This window comes from Oryctolagus cuniculus, chromosome 8 (assembly GCF_964237555.1).
Source record: "Oryctolagus cuniculus chromosome 8, mOryCun1.1, whole genome shotgun sequence".
Classification (NCBI taxonomy): Eukaryota; Metazoa; Chordata; class Mammalia; order Lagomorpha; family Leporidae; genus Oryctolagus; species Oryctolagus cuniculus.
Window position 1 is genome coordinate 139,984,637 of NC_091439.1, and position 14,006 is coordinate 139,998,642.

Here is a 14,006-nt window from a genome sequence, read left to right on the forward strand (position 1 = left end):
TTTTTTTAAAGATGTATTTATTTGTTTGAAAGTCAGAGTTACACAAAGAGAGGAGAGAGAGAGAGAGAGAGAGAGGTCTTCCATCTGATGGTTCACTCCCCAGATGGCTGCAATGGCTGGAGCTGTGCCGATCCAAAGCCAGGAGCCAGGAGCTTCTTCCAGGTCTCCCACATGGGTGCAGGGGCCCAAGCACTTGGGCCATATTCCACTGCTTTCCCAGGCCATAGCAGAGAGCTGGACAGTAAGTGGAGCAGCCGGGTTTTGAACCAGCGCCCACATGGGATGCTTGCGCTTCAGGCCAGGGCATTAACCCAGTGCGCACAGCGCCGGCCCCATGCTTACACATTTATAACCTGAGCTAATTCTCATAACTTCCCTCTCTTGAATAGCTATGCCTTTCACATTATGCTTTTTTCACACATATGCAAATACAAAATCAACTTTAGTGTGCTACTTTAGAATTTATAAAAGGCCTTTTGTGTAAGACATACATAACACTGAAAATCTTAGCTTCTAGGACTTGAACTTACTTGAACATGTGAAACTGGCAAAAAGGACTTGGTTTTCTCATTACAGATGAAAGAGGTGTGAAGAGACTGTTCCAATTGTTAGATTCTAGCGATCAGGCCCCAACTCTAATTAGGTCTCAGGTAGACACACATCTAGATTCTTCTTACGGTCTCTGTCAGAATTCCCAGCCTATGAGTGAAATTCAGTCTGTGAGTAAATTGTAATATCCAAGGTTCTCAGTCAAAAATGTATTGAGGTTTGTATCGATGAGATGAAGCATGTGTCTATATAATACATACATTCAATAAATAAGTACTGAATCATATGGAAGTAAAATTGGATACAGAAATACCAGGCAAAGACTTTTTTGAGATGAAGAGCATGTTTAAAAAGTTACAGTCTTAGAGTTTTGCAAACATGTTTAAAATGTGACTGGAGCTCTTGTTTGGCATAGTGATCAAGCCTTCCACATCCCATTCAGAATGCTTGAGTTCAAGCCTCAGCTCTGCTTCTGATTCTACTTCCTGTTAATAGAACCCTGCTGGGCAGCAGGTGATGGCTCAAGTATTTGAGTCCCTACCACCTACATGGGAAGCCCTAGACTGAGTTCTTGGCTTCAGCCTGACCCAGCCCAGGTTGCTGCAGACATTTGGAGAATGAATAATGAATGTAAGAACTCTCTCTGCATTTAAAATAAGTGAAAATAAATGCACAAACCTTTTTTGTAAGGCAGAGTTAGAGAGTGGGAGAGACAGAGAGCTCTTCCATCGCTGGTTCACTCCCCAGATGGCCGCAACAGCCAGGTCTGGACCAAAGCCAGGAGCCAGGAGCTTCCTCTGGGTCTCCCACGTGGGTGCAGGGGCCAAAGCACTTAGGTCATCTTGGGCTGATTTCCCAGGTGCATTAGCTTAGCAGGGAGCCGGATCAGAAGTGGAGCAGCCTGGACTGAAACCGGTGCCCATATGGGCTGCTGACGCTGCAGATGGAATCTTTTCTACGCCACAGTGCCAGCCCCACAGAACTCTGTTTTGTCTTCCTGATGTCTGAGTGGTTTTCCTTTACACCTAACTGTTCTCCCTAGTAACAACACAGATTTTGCTCTCCAAGTCAAACCTGGAGTTCTTAGTACTGGCAGCTCACCCTAAGAACATGCTGACTGGATCCAATATTCAAACACAGGTTTCATATTTTCTTCTGATAGATCTAATGCAAAGCAAGGAGAGTGTCTACAGTAACTAATGCCTTGCTGTTAACCTAAATGTCCACTTACAGGCCTGGGAGAGAACCACTGGAATACACACTGTCATATAGTATCCAAAATTGACTCACTTCATAGTTGAGGGACTCTGTCCTGACCAATCATTTAAGTCTGCAGGAGCAGGGAGGGGTGGTTTCTGAAGAATTTACAAATACAGCTCATTGAAGTAAGCTGCTCTCACCCCCACCGCACCCCTATACACATTGCTTTTGCCAGTTAAAAGTTTTGGTAAATTCTAAGCTGACCAGCAGTGACGGAGGAGGCAAGCCCGACTGCTTGCACTGCTGAACTCCAAGGACCCTGGTGTGTCCCAGTGCCAAGCTCACTGTGCCTCACTCTCCCTCCCTGCCCACCAGGACTCCGGGCTCCAGAGCTGACCCAAAAAGCAGGCCCAGCTCAGGTGTCGCCTTCGGACAAAGTCACTGTCTCCTGCTCTCTTCCCGAAGACTGCCCGGGGCCCGATGTTGCAGTTCCTGGTTCGCCCGCCCACCAGCGAGGGAAGCAGAGGCACAGTGTGTTCTTTCTGGAATCCGGCTCAGCTTGCAGGCAGGGATACGGCAGGCTGGGCAAAGAAGGGCCTGAGCCAGACTGCTCCACAGGACTGCAGCCTGGAAAAACCCTTCGCCCTCAGCGCCCTGCCGCTGGAGGTGTCCTGCCAGATCATGTTCTAAGCCGTAGTCTCACGTGTCAGCAGCTCCCTGGCTTCCAGCCAGTCAGCAGCCTTCGTGCCCCGCGCCTGCTCAGGCTCTGCCCCTGCCATAGGCCTCTGGCCAATCCTCGCTTTAGGAGGTGGGGCTGGCCCAGAGAGACCCCGCCCCCACGCCGGCAGGCTATAAAAGCTGTGGCGACCTGCAGGCCGCTACTCTGTACTGAGATCAGCGAATGCTAAGTGTCGTTTTTATGGAGATTCAGCCCGACTGTGGAGGTATGGACGAGAGCGTAGGCAGTGACACCAAGAGCGTGGAAAAGCAGGAGAAGATGAAACGGTCCTTGTGAGTAGGCTCCTCTCTGTCGGGTCGGCTTGCTGTATATGGGGCACTTTGGGAAACATTGTAGCCTGAGCCTCTGCAGAAAAACCAAGCGCACGATGCTAATTTACTCAGGGAAATTACATCTACGAGGGCTGTGCTGGCTTTGTGAGTGTGGACACTCGGGAGGGCTTGGTAGGAGGAGGGTGGAGGCGCGCTGGGACCTTATGGAGCGGCCTTCTGCGTGCATCTCATCACAGCTGAGAACCCTGGCCGACATCGTGTGCTTCTGCTGGGTGGCGGGAAATCATTTACCTTTATTTTAAAATTATTAAGATTGATATCTAAAGTGTTCTTGTCTATTTAGATAAGAATTCTTGTTGGGAAAGTGGCGCAGTCTTATCTCTGGCGAGACCTACACCCTGACACCATCCTAGGCTCTAGCACCCACTGCCATTGCTGCAAGCCAGGCGGCCACATGGCCCAACCACTGGTGTCAGCCCCACCCCCATCCTAATGGGATTCTCTGCTCCTCCTTCCCTGCCCGCCCCCTGGCGAAGTTTTAAAAGGGCCTGTTTCTGAACACGCGGTGCTCTGTCGGCTCCGTTCTCTCACTCCCCTCTCTCCTCTCCTCTCCCCCTCTTACTTGTTTTCCTTCCTTGCCCCTCCCCTCTAGCTTGCCGGGTTTTCCCCAATAAACCCTTTACCTTACTCCGGTGTTTGGTGTGTTTTGTGGTGAACTTACATTGGTGCCAAAACCCAGGACCTTACAATTCTAAATATCGAGTTTCTGTAAATCAGACAGCGTGGTGTGGCTTAGCATTTAGAGTGTGAGAGAAATACACAGGAAGGTGAAGGCTTTATTAAGAGAAAGGAATCAGAAATTTAAACCGGCAGTTGCATACCAGGCTTTTCCAGGGAGTAGGCCAGAGCCTGCAAGGGAGAGCCTGTGGGCCGGAGAGCAGCAGCAAGGCAAGTCAGCAGGCTCCAGTGGCATCCAGAAGGCCGCCCACACCAAGAGGCATGAGGTGAACAAGGGCCACGTGCAGGCCATCACAGGTCAGAGTCACGGGGAAAGGAAAAACCGTGCAGGCAGGAATGACCACAAAACCACAAGGTGCAGGCAAACAGATGAGGGGCAGCCAAAAGCTGTGCCTGGAGGCTTGGGAGAACAAGGGTGGGCCCAGCAGGCTCCACCCTTTTTATTCAGTCCCCAAAGGGGCATGGTTAATGGTCTGAGTGGCAGGTGGGTGAATACAGGTGGGATACATAAGGGGTGGAGGCGTGGTTTTCCAGTTCATGAATCTGATTAATTTAATCCGATCTGCCTGACCATATCAGGGGAAGAGCATTTGCTGGCTGAAGATCTCGTTTTGAGTCCTTTCTCACCTTTTCATGATAAAGCTGTTCTCAGGCAGTCATGACTGTGGAACAAATCTTCCTCAAAAGAGCACTGTAGGTCGGAGGGCCAGTGTCACTCCCTATGCATGGCCTCTGGTGCATCCAGGACCATGGGTGGAAGGGGAAGGAGTGAACTGCCGCTCTTTGTGGGCCAGAAATAGCATAAGGTTTTCATTTTTTTTTTTAAGGTTTATTTGAAGGTCGCAGTTAGAGAGGCAGAAAAAGAAGTCTTCCATCCTCTGGTTCACTTCCCTAAATGGCCACAACCACAGGGGCTGGGCAAGGCTGGAGCCAGAAGCTCTTCAGGGTCTTTGACTGGGTGTAGGGGTCCAAGGACTTGGGCATCCTCCACTGCTTTCCTGGGTGCATTAGCAGGGAACTGGATTGAATGTGGAGCAGCCTGGACTTGAACCATTGCCAATATGGGGTGGATGGCTTAACTCATAGTACTGGGCCCCAGTATGTGCTTTTTGGGTATGCAGCATATTGAGATAATATTTTTGTGAATTTTAAGGTAGTTCCTACCTTTACTCTTAACACTAGCAGTTATAGTCTGAGAAAACTATTCAGTATTTCAGTGCTGGGTTTAAATATTAGGTTGATAAGGCTGCTACTTGGTTTTGTCTCATTTGGTTTGCCTGTAGCTACTAGATAGCTTTATTGGATAAAAATACATTCAGCTGTAGTTGTGTTTTCAAGCATGGCCACTTAGTGACTTTTTTTAAGATTAAAAGATTGGAAGACACGATTGAGTTCCTTCTTGCAAAATTCTTCCACTCCTGGGAAGCCCAAAACCAGCAAGAAAAGCAAACAGCAAACTTTCAGCAAGTAAGTGAGAATCCTGTGCTCACAAACCTGAACAGCTCACTGCTGAGCTGGAAAGGGGACCTGATATGTGCCCTTTTAACTGAAAACTTCTCTTGCAGGCCTTCCCCAGAGGAAGCACTGCTGTGGTCAGAAGGATTCGAGGAGCTGCTGGCCAGCAAATGTGAGTTAACCTTGAATTTGATCTACTGCAAATATTGCAAGAGTCTAGAAAGGTGTGTCTCCACAGCAAATGAGCGGCTCACAAGAGGAGGAATGGACTCAACAGTCACAGGAGCCTAGAATATCTTTTTCTCCCCTTATTTCTTAGCATATTGACTCTGAGTGGGGAAGACAAATTAGCCTTAAACAGCACAGTGGCAGTGCTCTTAGTTGAAGTTGTCCACTTTTCCATTGCATATATTGTTTACAAGACACTTGTTCCCAGAGAATTTGTGGTTCCCTTGAAGACATTTTTTTTGCATCAACAGCAAACATAAGTATTTGTTTTTATACTTAAGTATTTTGTCTACTGGCATCTTTGTCTTTCTTTAAAAAGATTTTATGTAAGTTATATAACTTTCATTTATTTCATTTGTATAGATTTTGGAACATAGTGATACTTGCCATGCTACCCTCCCTCCCACCCATGCTCCAATTCTTCTTCCTCTCCCTCTCCCCTTCCCACTCTTTACAATGAGCTACTTTCAGTTTACTTAATGATCATACAGTTAATCCTACACTAAGTAAGAGTTCAGCAAATGGTATGAAGAAAAAAAACCCACTGTTCCTCAATGGAAGAGATGGGCTTTAAACAATCATTGAATCTCAAAATGTTCATTGCACTCTAATACATTACATTTCAGGTACTCTATAAGTTAACTTAGATCAGGGAAAACATATAGTATCTGTGTATTTGGGGACTGGCTTATTTCACTAAGTGTAATGGTTTCCAGTTGTATCCATTTTGTTGCAAAAGACAAGAATTCATTTTTTTACAGGTGACTAGTATGCCATAGTGTATATATATACACCATAATTTCTTTAGTCATTTTTCCAAACTCTATGAGTTCCAGTAGTGTCTCAGTGGGGTCACCTACAAATAGGGATAGTTTGACTTCCTCCTTTCCAATTTGTATCCCTTTGATTTCTTCTTGTTTAATGGCTCTGGCTAAACCTTCCAGTACTGTATTGAATATCAATGGTGAGTGGGCATCCTTGTCTGGTTCTGGATCTCAGTGGAAATGCTTCCAACTTTTCCCCATTCAATAGTATGCTGGCGGGTGGCACCGTGGCTCAATAGGCTAATCCTCCACCTTGAGGCACTGGCACACCAGGTTCTAGTCCCGGTCAGGGCACCAGATTCTGTCCCAGTTGCCCCTCTTCCAGACCAGCTCTCTGCTGTGGCCAGGGAGTGCAGTGGAGGATGGCCCAAGTGCTTGGGCCCTGCACCCCATGGGAGACCAGGAGAAGTACCTGGCTCCTGCCTTAGGATCAGTGCGGTGCGCCGGCCACAGTGCAGCGGCCATTGGAGGGTGAACCAACGGCAAAGGAAGACCTTTCTCTCTGTCTGTCTCTCTCTCACTGTCCACTCTGCCTGTCAAAAAAAAATAGTATGCTGGCCATGGGTTTGTTATAAATTGCCTTGATTGTGTTAGGAATGTTCCTCCCATGCCCAATTTTCTTAAGGTTTTCATCATGAAAGGATGTTATATACTATCAAATGCTTTCTCTGCATGTATTGAGATAGTCATATGGTTTTTCTTCAGTTTGTTATTGTAATGTATCACACATTGATTTGTGAATGTTGAACCACCCCTGCATACCAAGGATAAATATCACTTGTTCTGGATGAATGATCTTTTTGGTGTGTTGTTGGATTCGATTGGCCAGTATTTTGTTGAGGATTTTTGCATCTGTGTTCATCAGAGAAAGAACTACAGAACAATTTCCCTGTTTCTTTTTCTTGTATAGGAATTAAGGTGACACAGGCTTCAGGAGTTTGGGAGGGTTACCTCCCTTTCAATTGCTTTGAATAACCCAAGAAGAATTGGAATTAGTTCTTTAAATATCTGGTAGAATTCAGCAATAAAGCCATCTGATCCTAGGTTTTATTTTTTATTGGGAGGCTCTTTATTACTGATTCAGTTTCCATCTTGGTTATTGGTCTGTTAAGTTTTTTATGTTTTCATGGCTCAATTTAGGTAGGTGGCTTGTGTCTAGGGATCTATTTTTTTTATTTATTTGACAGGTAGAGTTACAGATAATGAGAGAGAGACTGAGAGAAAGGTCTTCCTTCCATTGGTTCACTCCCCAAATGGCTGCTATGGCTGCCGCTGCGCCAATCTGAAGCCAGGAGCCAGATGCTTCTTCCTGGTCTCCCGTGCAGCTGCAGGGGCCAAGCACTTGGGCCATCCTCCATTGCCCTCCCGGGCAACAGCAGAGAGCTGGACTGGAAGAGGAGCAACTGGGACTAGAACCCGGTGCCCATATGGGATGCTGGCACTGCAGGCTGAGGATTCACCAAGTGAGCCATGGTGCTGACCCATAGGGATCTATTCTTTTTTTCTAGTTTTCCAAGTTAGTTGGCATACAGCTCTTGATAGCTCTTTGTACCTCTATTGTTGTGATCATACCCCCACCCCCTCTCCTCCAAGCAGAGCAATGCCTAGGTGTTTTCCCTGTGTTCAGTACTTATCTGTGCCACCATGTGAACCATACAAATGATCTGCACAGTCCTCACTATAAGCATAGTTCTCTAGCCGAGTGTAGTAAATTGTTCCCTATTCCAGCATCTTGGAATCCCAGCATCTTGTTCCCATCCAGCATCTTTGTCTTTAAAGATCTAAATTCTGAGGGCTGGCACCATGACACAGTAGGTTAATCACCCACCTGCAAAGCCGGCATCCCATATGGGCTCCGGTTCTAGTCCCAGCTGCTTCTTTTCCTATCCAGCTCTCTGCTGTGGCCTGGGAAAGCAGTGGAGATGGTTCAAGTGCTTGGGCCCCTGCACGCACATGGGAGACCAGGAGGAGGCACCTAGCTCCTGGCTTTGGATCAGTGCAGCTCTGGCTGTTGCAGCCATTTGGGGAGTGAACCAATAGAAGGAAGACCTTTCTCTCTGTTTCTCCCTCTCACTGTCTGTAACTCTGCCTCTCAAATAAATAAAATATTTTTTAAAAGAGCTAAATTCTGAGGATTATGTGTTTGAATGAAATCTAGAAAATAGCTAAGTGATAATTATTTGGTTATTCAGTTCTTCATATTCTGTGTTCTTTCTCCTCCCATCTCTTCTATCTTTATAGATGGTGTGGCTGTTTTTAGGGCCTTTTTAAAATCTCAATTCTGTGAAGAAAATATAGACTTCTGGCTGGCTTGTGAAGACTTCAAAAAAATCAAATCATCCCAGAAGCTGTCCTCAAAAGCAAAGGAAATATATATAGAATTCATAGAAAAAGATGCCCCAAAAGAGGTAAGATAAAAATACTCATTTCAGCATAATGTGGACATCCTTGGCACCAAAGGCAGCAAAAGAATTAGACATTAGATTAAACCAGTGGTGAGGAATGGTGAAAGGATATCTCCCCTGGCATTCTGGTTTTCAACTGTATCTGAAGACCTGGCAGGTGAAGCTCATCACATGGTACAGCTTCTTTTTGTGTTTCATTTTCAAATAGCAGAGCAATGGGTACTGAGTGATTCTCTAGGAATGAATACTGAGTAATCTGCTTTTTTGTTTTATTTCAGGTAAACATAGACTTCCAAACCAAAATCCTTATTGTCCAAAATATACAAAATGCTACAACTGGCTGTTTTACATCTGCACAGAAAAGGGTTTACAGCTTGATGGAGAATAACTCCTATCCCCATTTCTTGGCATCAGAATTCTACCAGAACTTGTGTAAAAAACCACAAATCACCACAGAGCACCATGCTATATGATTTGAAAAAGGGAGCCCCAGAGTGAGAGACATGTCTTTCTGCATCCTGAGGTAGAAGGCTGTCACCTACCAAAGAGAATGACATTGAATTCAGCCTGGTTGTTTGGGAAACATCTCTCAGAACTACTGATTCCAAGTTGGGTAGTGAATCAGGAAGCTGCTGACTGTCTAGGAGAATCTTGTATCAGAATAACTTCCACTGCTCTACAGACACATGGAAAGAATATGTGGCCTGAATGTGGAGGGTCTCACTGGAAAAGCAAGAATATGAAATGGAAGATAACACAATTTATCCAAACACATGAAAAATCAATGTCTGAGATTATGTGGCCTTGGCTAGCTGGCTGTACATCTTTCCCTAAGCCCGTCCATGTTACCACATAGTGGCTTTATTTTTCAGTTTTGAGTCCTAACATTAGCAGGTTTGCTCTGTGCAAGAGTATTGAAGTTCTTGTGACTCCAGATCATCCATACTATTCTTATGCATGGTTGAACCTGAAATGGTCTGTTTGAATTGCTAGATAGTTTGTGAAATAGAGTGGGTGCTCATGTGTAGAAAGCTACAGTGTCTGTTACAAGTGCCAAAAACTGTCTTGAAGGCAGCAGAAGTTTGAAGTGGTCTTTGGATATTTTAATACATTTTTTGATAAATAATGCCATTGAATGCTTGGAGTCCAGGTATGAGTTGATTTGATTTTAATAGTTGGAAATATGTCAAGCCCAAGGGGAAACATCTGTCTAGGGAAGCAGAAGCATCTGTTGCTGTGCCTGTCCTTGGAGAACTGGCATCCCCCAGAGTGATTCTCTGATTCTCAGATGAGGGTAGCAGGGAAGATACAATTTTCTAAACCTAAGTTACAGCACATCCTTAGAACCACCCTGTGTCAAGCCTCTTGGTATAATTTTTTAAAGATCAAGGTCATTAATAAGAACAATAGGACTTTGATTTAAAGCCCTTCATGAGTATTAAGAACCAACTAAATAGAAGTGAAGGGTGTGGAGACAAGCACCAATGTTAGGTTATTCAATTGCTCCAATGAAGAAAGAGCCAAATAAGGGGAACATGGGCCTCCCTCTTTTGTCTTTTCCCCCTTGGTTCTAAGCTTTCTTTGACATGTTCCATGGAACTGTATTTTGGCAAATATCTGTGATGGGCTTATCTGGGCCAGTGATTTGAAAAAGAGTAGAAGACATGGTTGTCTACTGGGGAGGAAATGGAGAGAAAAGATGGAGACTCAAACCTTATTTTCTTAGAAACAGATTTCCATATGATCATCAAGGGTAAGGTCATCATCCACAACTTGACAGACTTTACCAGATCTACCTTCAGGATGTCCCAGGCACCCTGTCCTTCTCCTACTGCAGCCACCTGCTTCCTCGCTGGTGTTGTCATTCTTCACCTGGATCTCAGAAGGCCTCAGTACCTGTGTCCTGCTTCTGACCTGTTCTTGAAAATTTATTTTAACATCATTTTTCTCATATTACATTTATGCTCAGAAAACTTGGACTCCTTGGCTCTAAAATCATGGTAAACTCTTGTGCCTAAGACTACAATTTCTCTCTAATAGCTTGGTTTGTTTTCTGCCTTGCTACTCCTATCAGCAATATTTGATACAGGCTTTTTTTATGGGGCCCAAGATATACTATGTCCTCTTATTGATCCAATTTCCCTCCCTCTTTCTCTGCCTTTCAAGTGTATTTTTTAAAAAGTTTTTTTTTTAAACAAAATACTCTGTTCACTTGAATTTTACTCATTTGTCAAGGCTCAGATCGATTCATTTCCATGAACTACCCTCAAGGGTATATAAGTTTTCTTTCTCAAGTAAATGATCAATAACTGTACCATTCTGACATACTCTACTTCATTTTCAAAGTAATTAATAAAGTTGCAGTCTTGGAAGATATTCAGGACCCACTGCTCATTGATGATCTAATTAAATAATTGATTGGTTGAATGATGCACAAACTTTTTTTAAAAGATTTTTTATTTGAAAAGCAGAGTTATTGAGAGGCAGGGGCAGAGAGAGAGAGAGATCTTTCATCTGCTAGTGCATTCAAAGGATGGAGCTGGGCTCAATCCAAAACCAGGAGCCTGGAGTTTCTTCCAGGTCTCCATAGTAGAGAGATGTATTTTGGAATTGGAATATCTGGGACTGGAACCAGTGCCAATAAGGGATGCTGGCACTGCAGGTGGTAGCTTTACATGCTACACCACATTGCTGGCCCCCAACAAACTCTTAATTGAAACTACATACAGTGGGGAGCCAGTACTGTGTTATAGCTGGTTAAGCCACCACCTGCAGTGCTGGCATCCCATATGAGTACAAGTTCCTTTCCCAGCTACTCCACTTCCAATCCAGCTTCCTACCAATGCCCCTGGGAAAGCAGCAGAGGATGGCCCAAGTGCTTGGGCCCCTGCACCCACATGGGAGACCTGGAAGAAGCTCCTGGCTCCTGGCTTTGGCCTGGCCCAATCCCACCCAGTGTGGTCATGTGGGGAAATGAATCAGCAGATGGAATATCTCACTCTCTCCCTCCCTCTCTCTCTTTCTCCTCTGTGTCTCTGCATTTCAAATAAATAAGTCAATCAAAAATGTGTTCTTAAAATGTAACTGAAGAAGAAGGCGCTGAGGCATAGTGAGTAAAGCCACTGCCTTCAGTGCCGGCATCCCATATGGGCACCAGTTTGAGACCCAGCTGCTCCACTTCTGATCCAGCTCTCTGCTATGGCCTGAGAAAGCAGTGGAAGATGGCCAAAGTTCTTGGGCCGCTGCTCCAAAGGAAGGAGACCTGGAAGAAGCTCCTGGCTCCTGGCTTCAGATCAGCCCAGCTCTGGCCATTATGGCCATTTTGGGGAGTGAACCAGTGGGTAGAAATTCTCTATCTTTCTCTGTCTCTCTGACTTTGCCTCTCTCTAACTCCGCCTTTCAAATAACTAAAATATTTTTTAAAATGTAACTGAAAACAAATCATTTAAATATTCTAGGTGGGACTGAACAAAAATATCCATGGGGCAAGAGCTATTTTCTCATAGGGTGAACCATTGAAGGAGTAGCACTTGATTTTGTTGTGCTTGTTTAACCTCCAATGGTATCTATTCTTTCTCCTTCACATATTCACTACCATCATCAAGGCTTCATTTGTGTCATGCCAATGTTACTTCATAGTCTTTGTGGGTTCTCTCATATTAGTTTCCTTTTTCCAATTCATCTTACATATGGAGTCAGATTTCTTTTTTTTTTTCTTAAGATTTATTTGTTTATTTGAAAGTCAGAATTACACAGAGAAAAAGAGAGGCAGACAGGGAGAGAGAGGTCTTCCATTAGCTGGTTCACTCCCCAATTGGCCGCAAAAGCCAGAGCTAGGCCTATCCGAAGCCAGGATCCAGAAGCTTCTTCTGGGTCTCCCATGTGGGTGCAGAGGCCCAAGCACCTAGGCCATCTTCTACTGCTTTCCCAGGCCATAGCAGAGAGCTGGATGGGAAGTGGAACAACTGGGACTCAAACTGGCACCCATATGGGATGCCAGCAATGCAGGCAGTGGCTTTACCAGCTATGCCACTGTGCTGGCCCAAGATTTCTTTTAATAAACACCTATTTTACCATATATTGTTTTCTCTTCAAATATTTCCAAAGTACCATGGAAAGAGCACTGGATTTAAGTTAGTGAATAAGATTCTGATCATACAGCATTAACTTTCTGGTTAACCCAGTAACCATCATCCCTTGGGACCTCAAGTTACTTCATCTCTAAGGGAGTTGACTAGATCGATAAAAATGCTTCCAGCTCCAAAATTATGTCTGGATTTGGATGTTCATTAGAATATGTCCCTACCCTGACGACTTTATTTTTTTTTTACCAAAAATATCTAACATAAAATCATGGCTTCTATCCATTTGCTGCCTTCCTGATTAGAATAAACAAAAACACCATGATTTTACTCGTGGTGACCTTCTGTCTGGATTGCTCCCTCTTCCCTTAATCTTCCCACATCTGACACATTCTTCAAGACTCAACTCAACATCTTAAGGTACAACAGTTCATTAATCTCCGGCCCAACCTCAGGTTCAAAATATACTTGTTGAGTACCTACTCAAATAAGGCCCTAGTGACACCTAGAGGAAGAAAGGAAATTCCTGCCCCTGTGGAATTTACAATCCATTGGGGTCAAAGGTAATGAATAAGTCACAAAATAAAACAAGGTAGTTCTGGATTTTGACAAATGCTTGTGAGAAAAAAAAAAAACTAAGTGATGAGACAAAAAGACTTGACTGCCTGGGAAGGCACATTCTATATGTTTCATGAATTTTTTTAAAGGTATATTATTTATTTGAAAGACAGAGTTACAGAGAGAGGTAGAGACAGGAGGTCTTCCAGCCGCTGGTTCACTCCCCAGAGGACCACAAAAGTCGGAGCTGCACCAATCCGAAGCCAGGAGCTTCTTCTGGGTCTCCCACATGGGTGCAGGGGCCCAAGGACATGGGCCATCTTCTACTGCTATCCCAGGCCATAGCAGAGAGCTGGGTCAGAAGAGGAGCAGCCAAGACTAGAACCGGCACCCATATGGGATGCCGATGCTTCAGTCCAGGGTGTTAAGCCGCTGAGCCACAGCACCAGCCCCTCCATGAATTTGTATTGACTGAACAACTAAACTCCAGACTCTGCCTTTTAATAACAAATCCTCTTTGAATAGGATAAATGTAAAAGTTATTTTAGCTAGGTCACAACTTTCTCTTAGTTCCAAAATAATCTTTGTCTATAAAAATAATCTTTTAATCAAAATACAGTATGTGATATTTTAAAATTTGAAATCATTATTTACCTTTTAGAATTTATGTATGTCAAGGGAACAGATTTGATGTATTTTGTATATACAATCTTAAGAGCATAATGATATTTCTCATTCTCCCTTTCTCCTTCCCTCCCTCCATCCTTCCTTACTGTTCTTTTAAGTTTTGTGATGACATACTTTCCATTTACTTCATAATAACAAGAGTAATCCTTCAATAAATAAGGAATTCAGCCGGTGCCGTGCCTCACTAAGCTAATCCTCTGCCTGCGGCACCGGCACCCCGGGTTCTAGTCCCAGTCAGGGTGCCGGATTCTGTCCAAGTTGCCCCTCTT

The 14,006-nt window shown here is 44.4% G+C and overlaps 1 protein-coding gene across 1 annotated transcript; it reads left to right on the forward strand.

Annotated features, from left to right (window-relative positions):
* The first annotated feature begins 2,333 nt into the window (after nucleotides 1-2,333).
* LOC138843609 (regulator of G-protein signaling 2-like) lies at nucleotides 2,334-13,614 on the forward strand. The gene is made up of 5 exons (XM_070048284.1): nucleotides 2,334-2,760; nucleotides 4,864-4,965; nucleotides 5,064-5,125; nucleotides 8,247-8,413; nucleotides 8,689-13,614. The coding sequence occupies exons 1-5, from the start codon at nucleotides 2,651-2,653 to the stop codon at nucleotides 8,881-8,883; spliced, it is 636 nt and encodes a 211-aa protein (XP_069904385.1). The 5' UTR covers nucleotides 2,334-2,650; the 3' UTR covers nucleotides 8,884-13,614.
* Nucleotides 13,615-14,006: the final 392 nt, after the last annotated feature.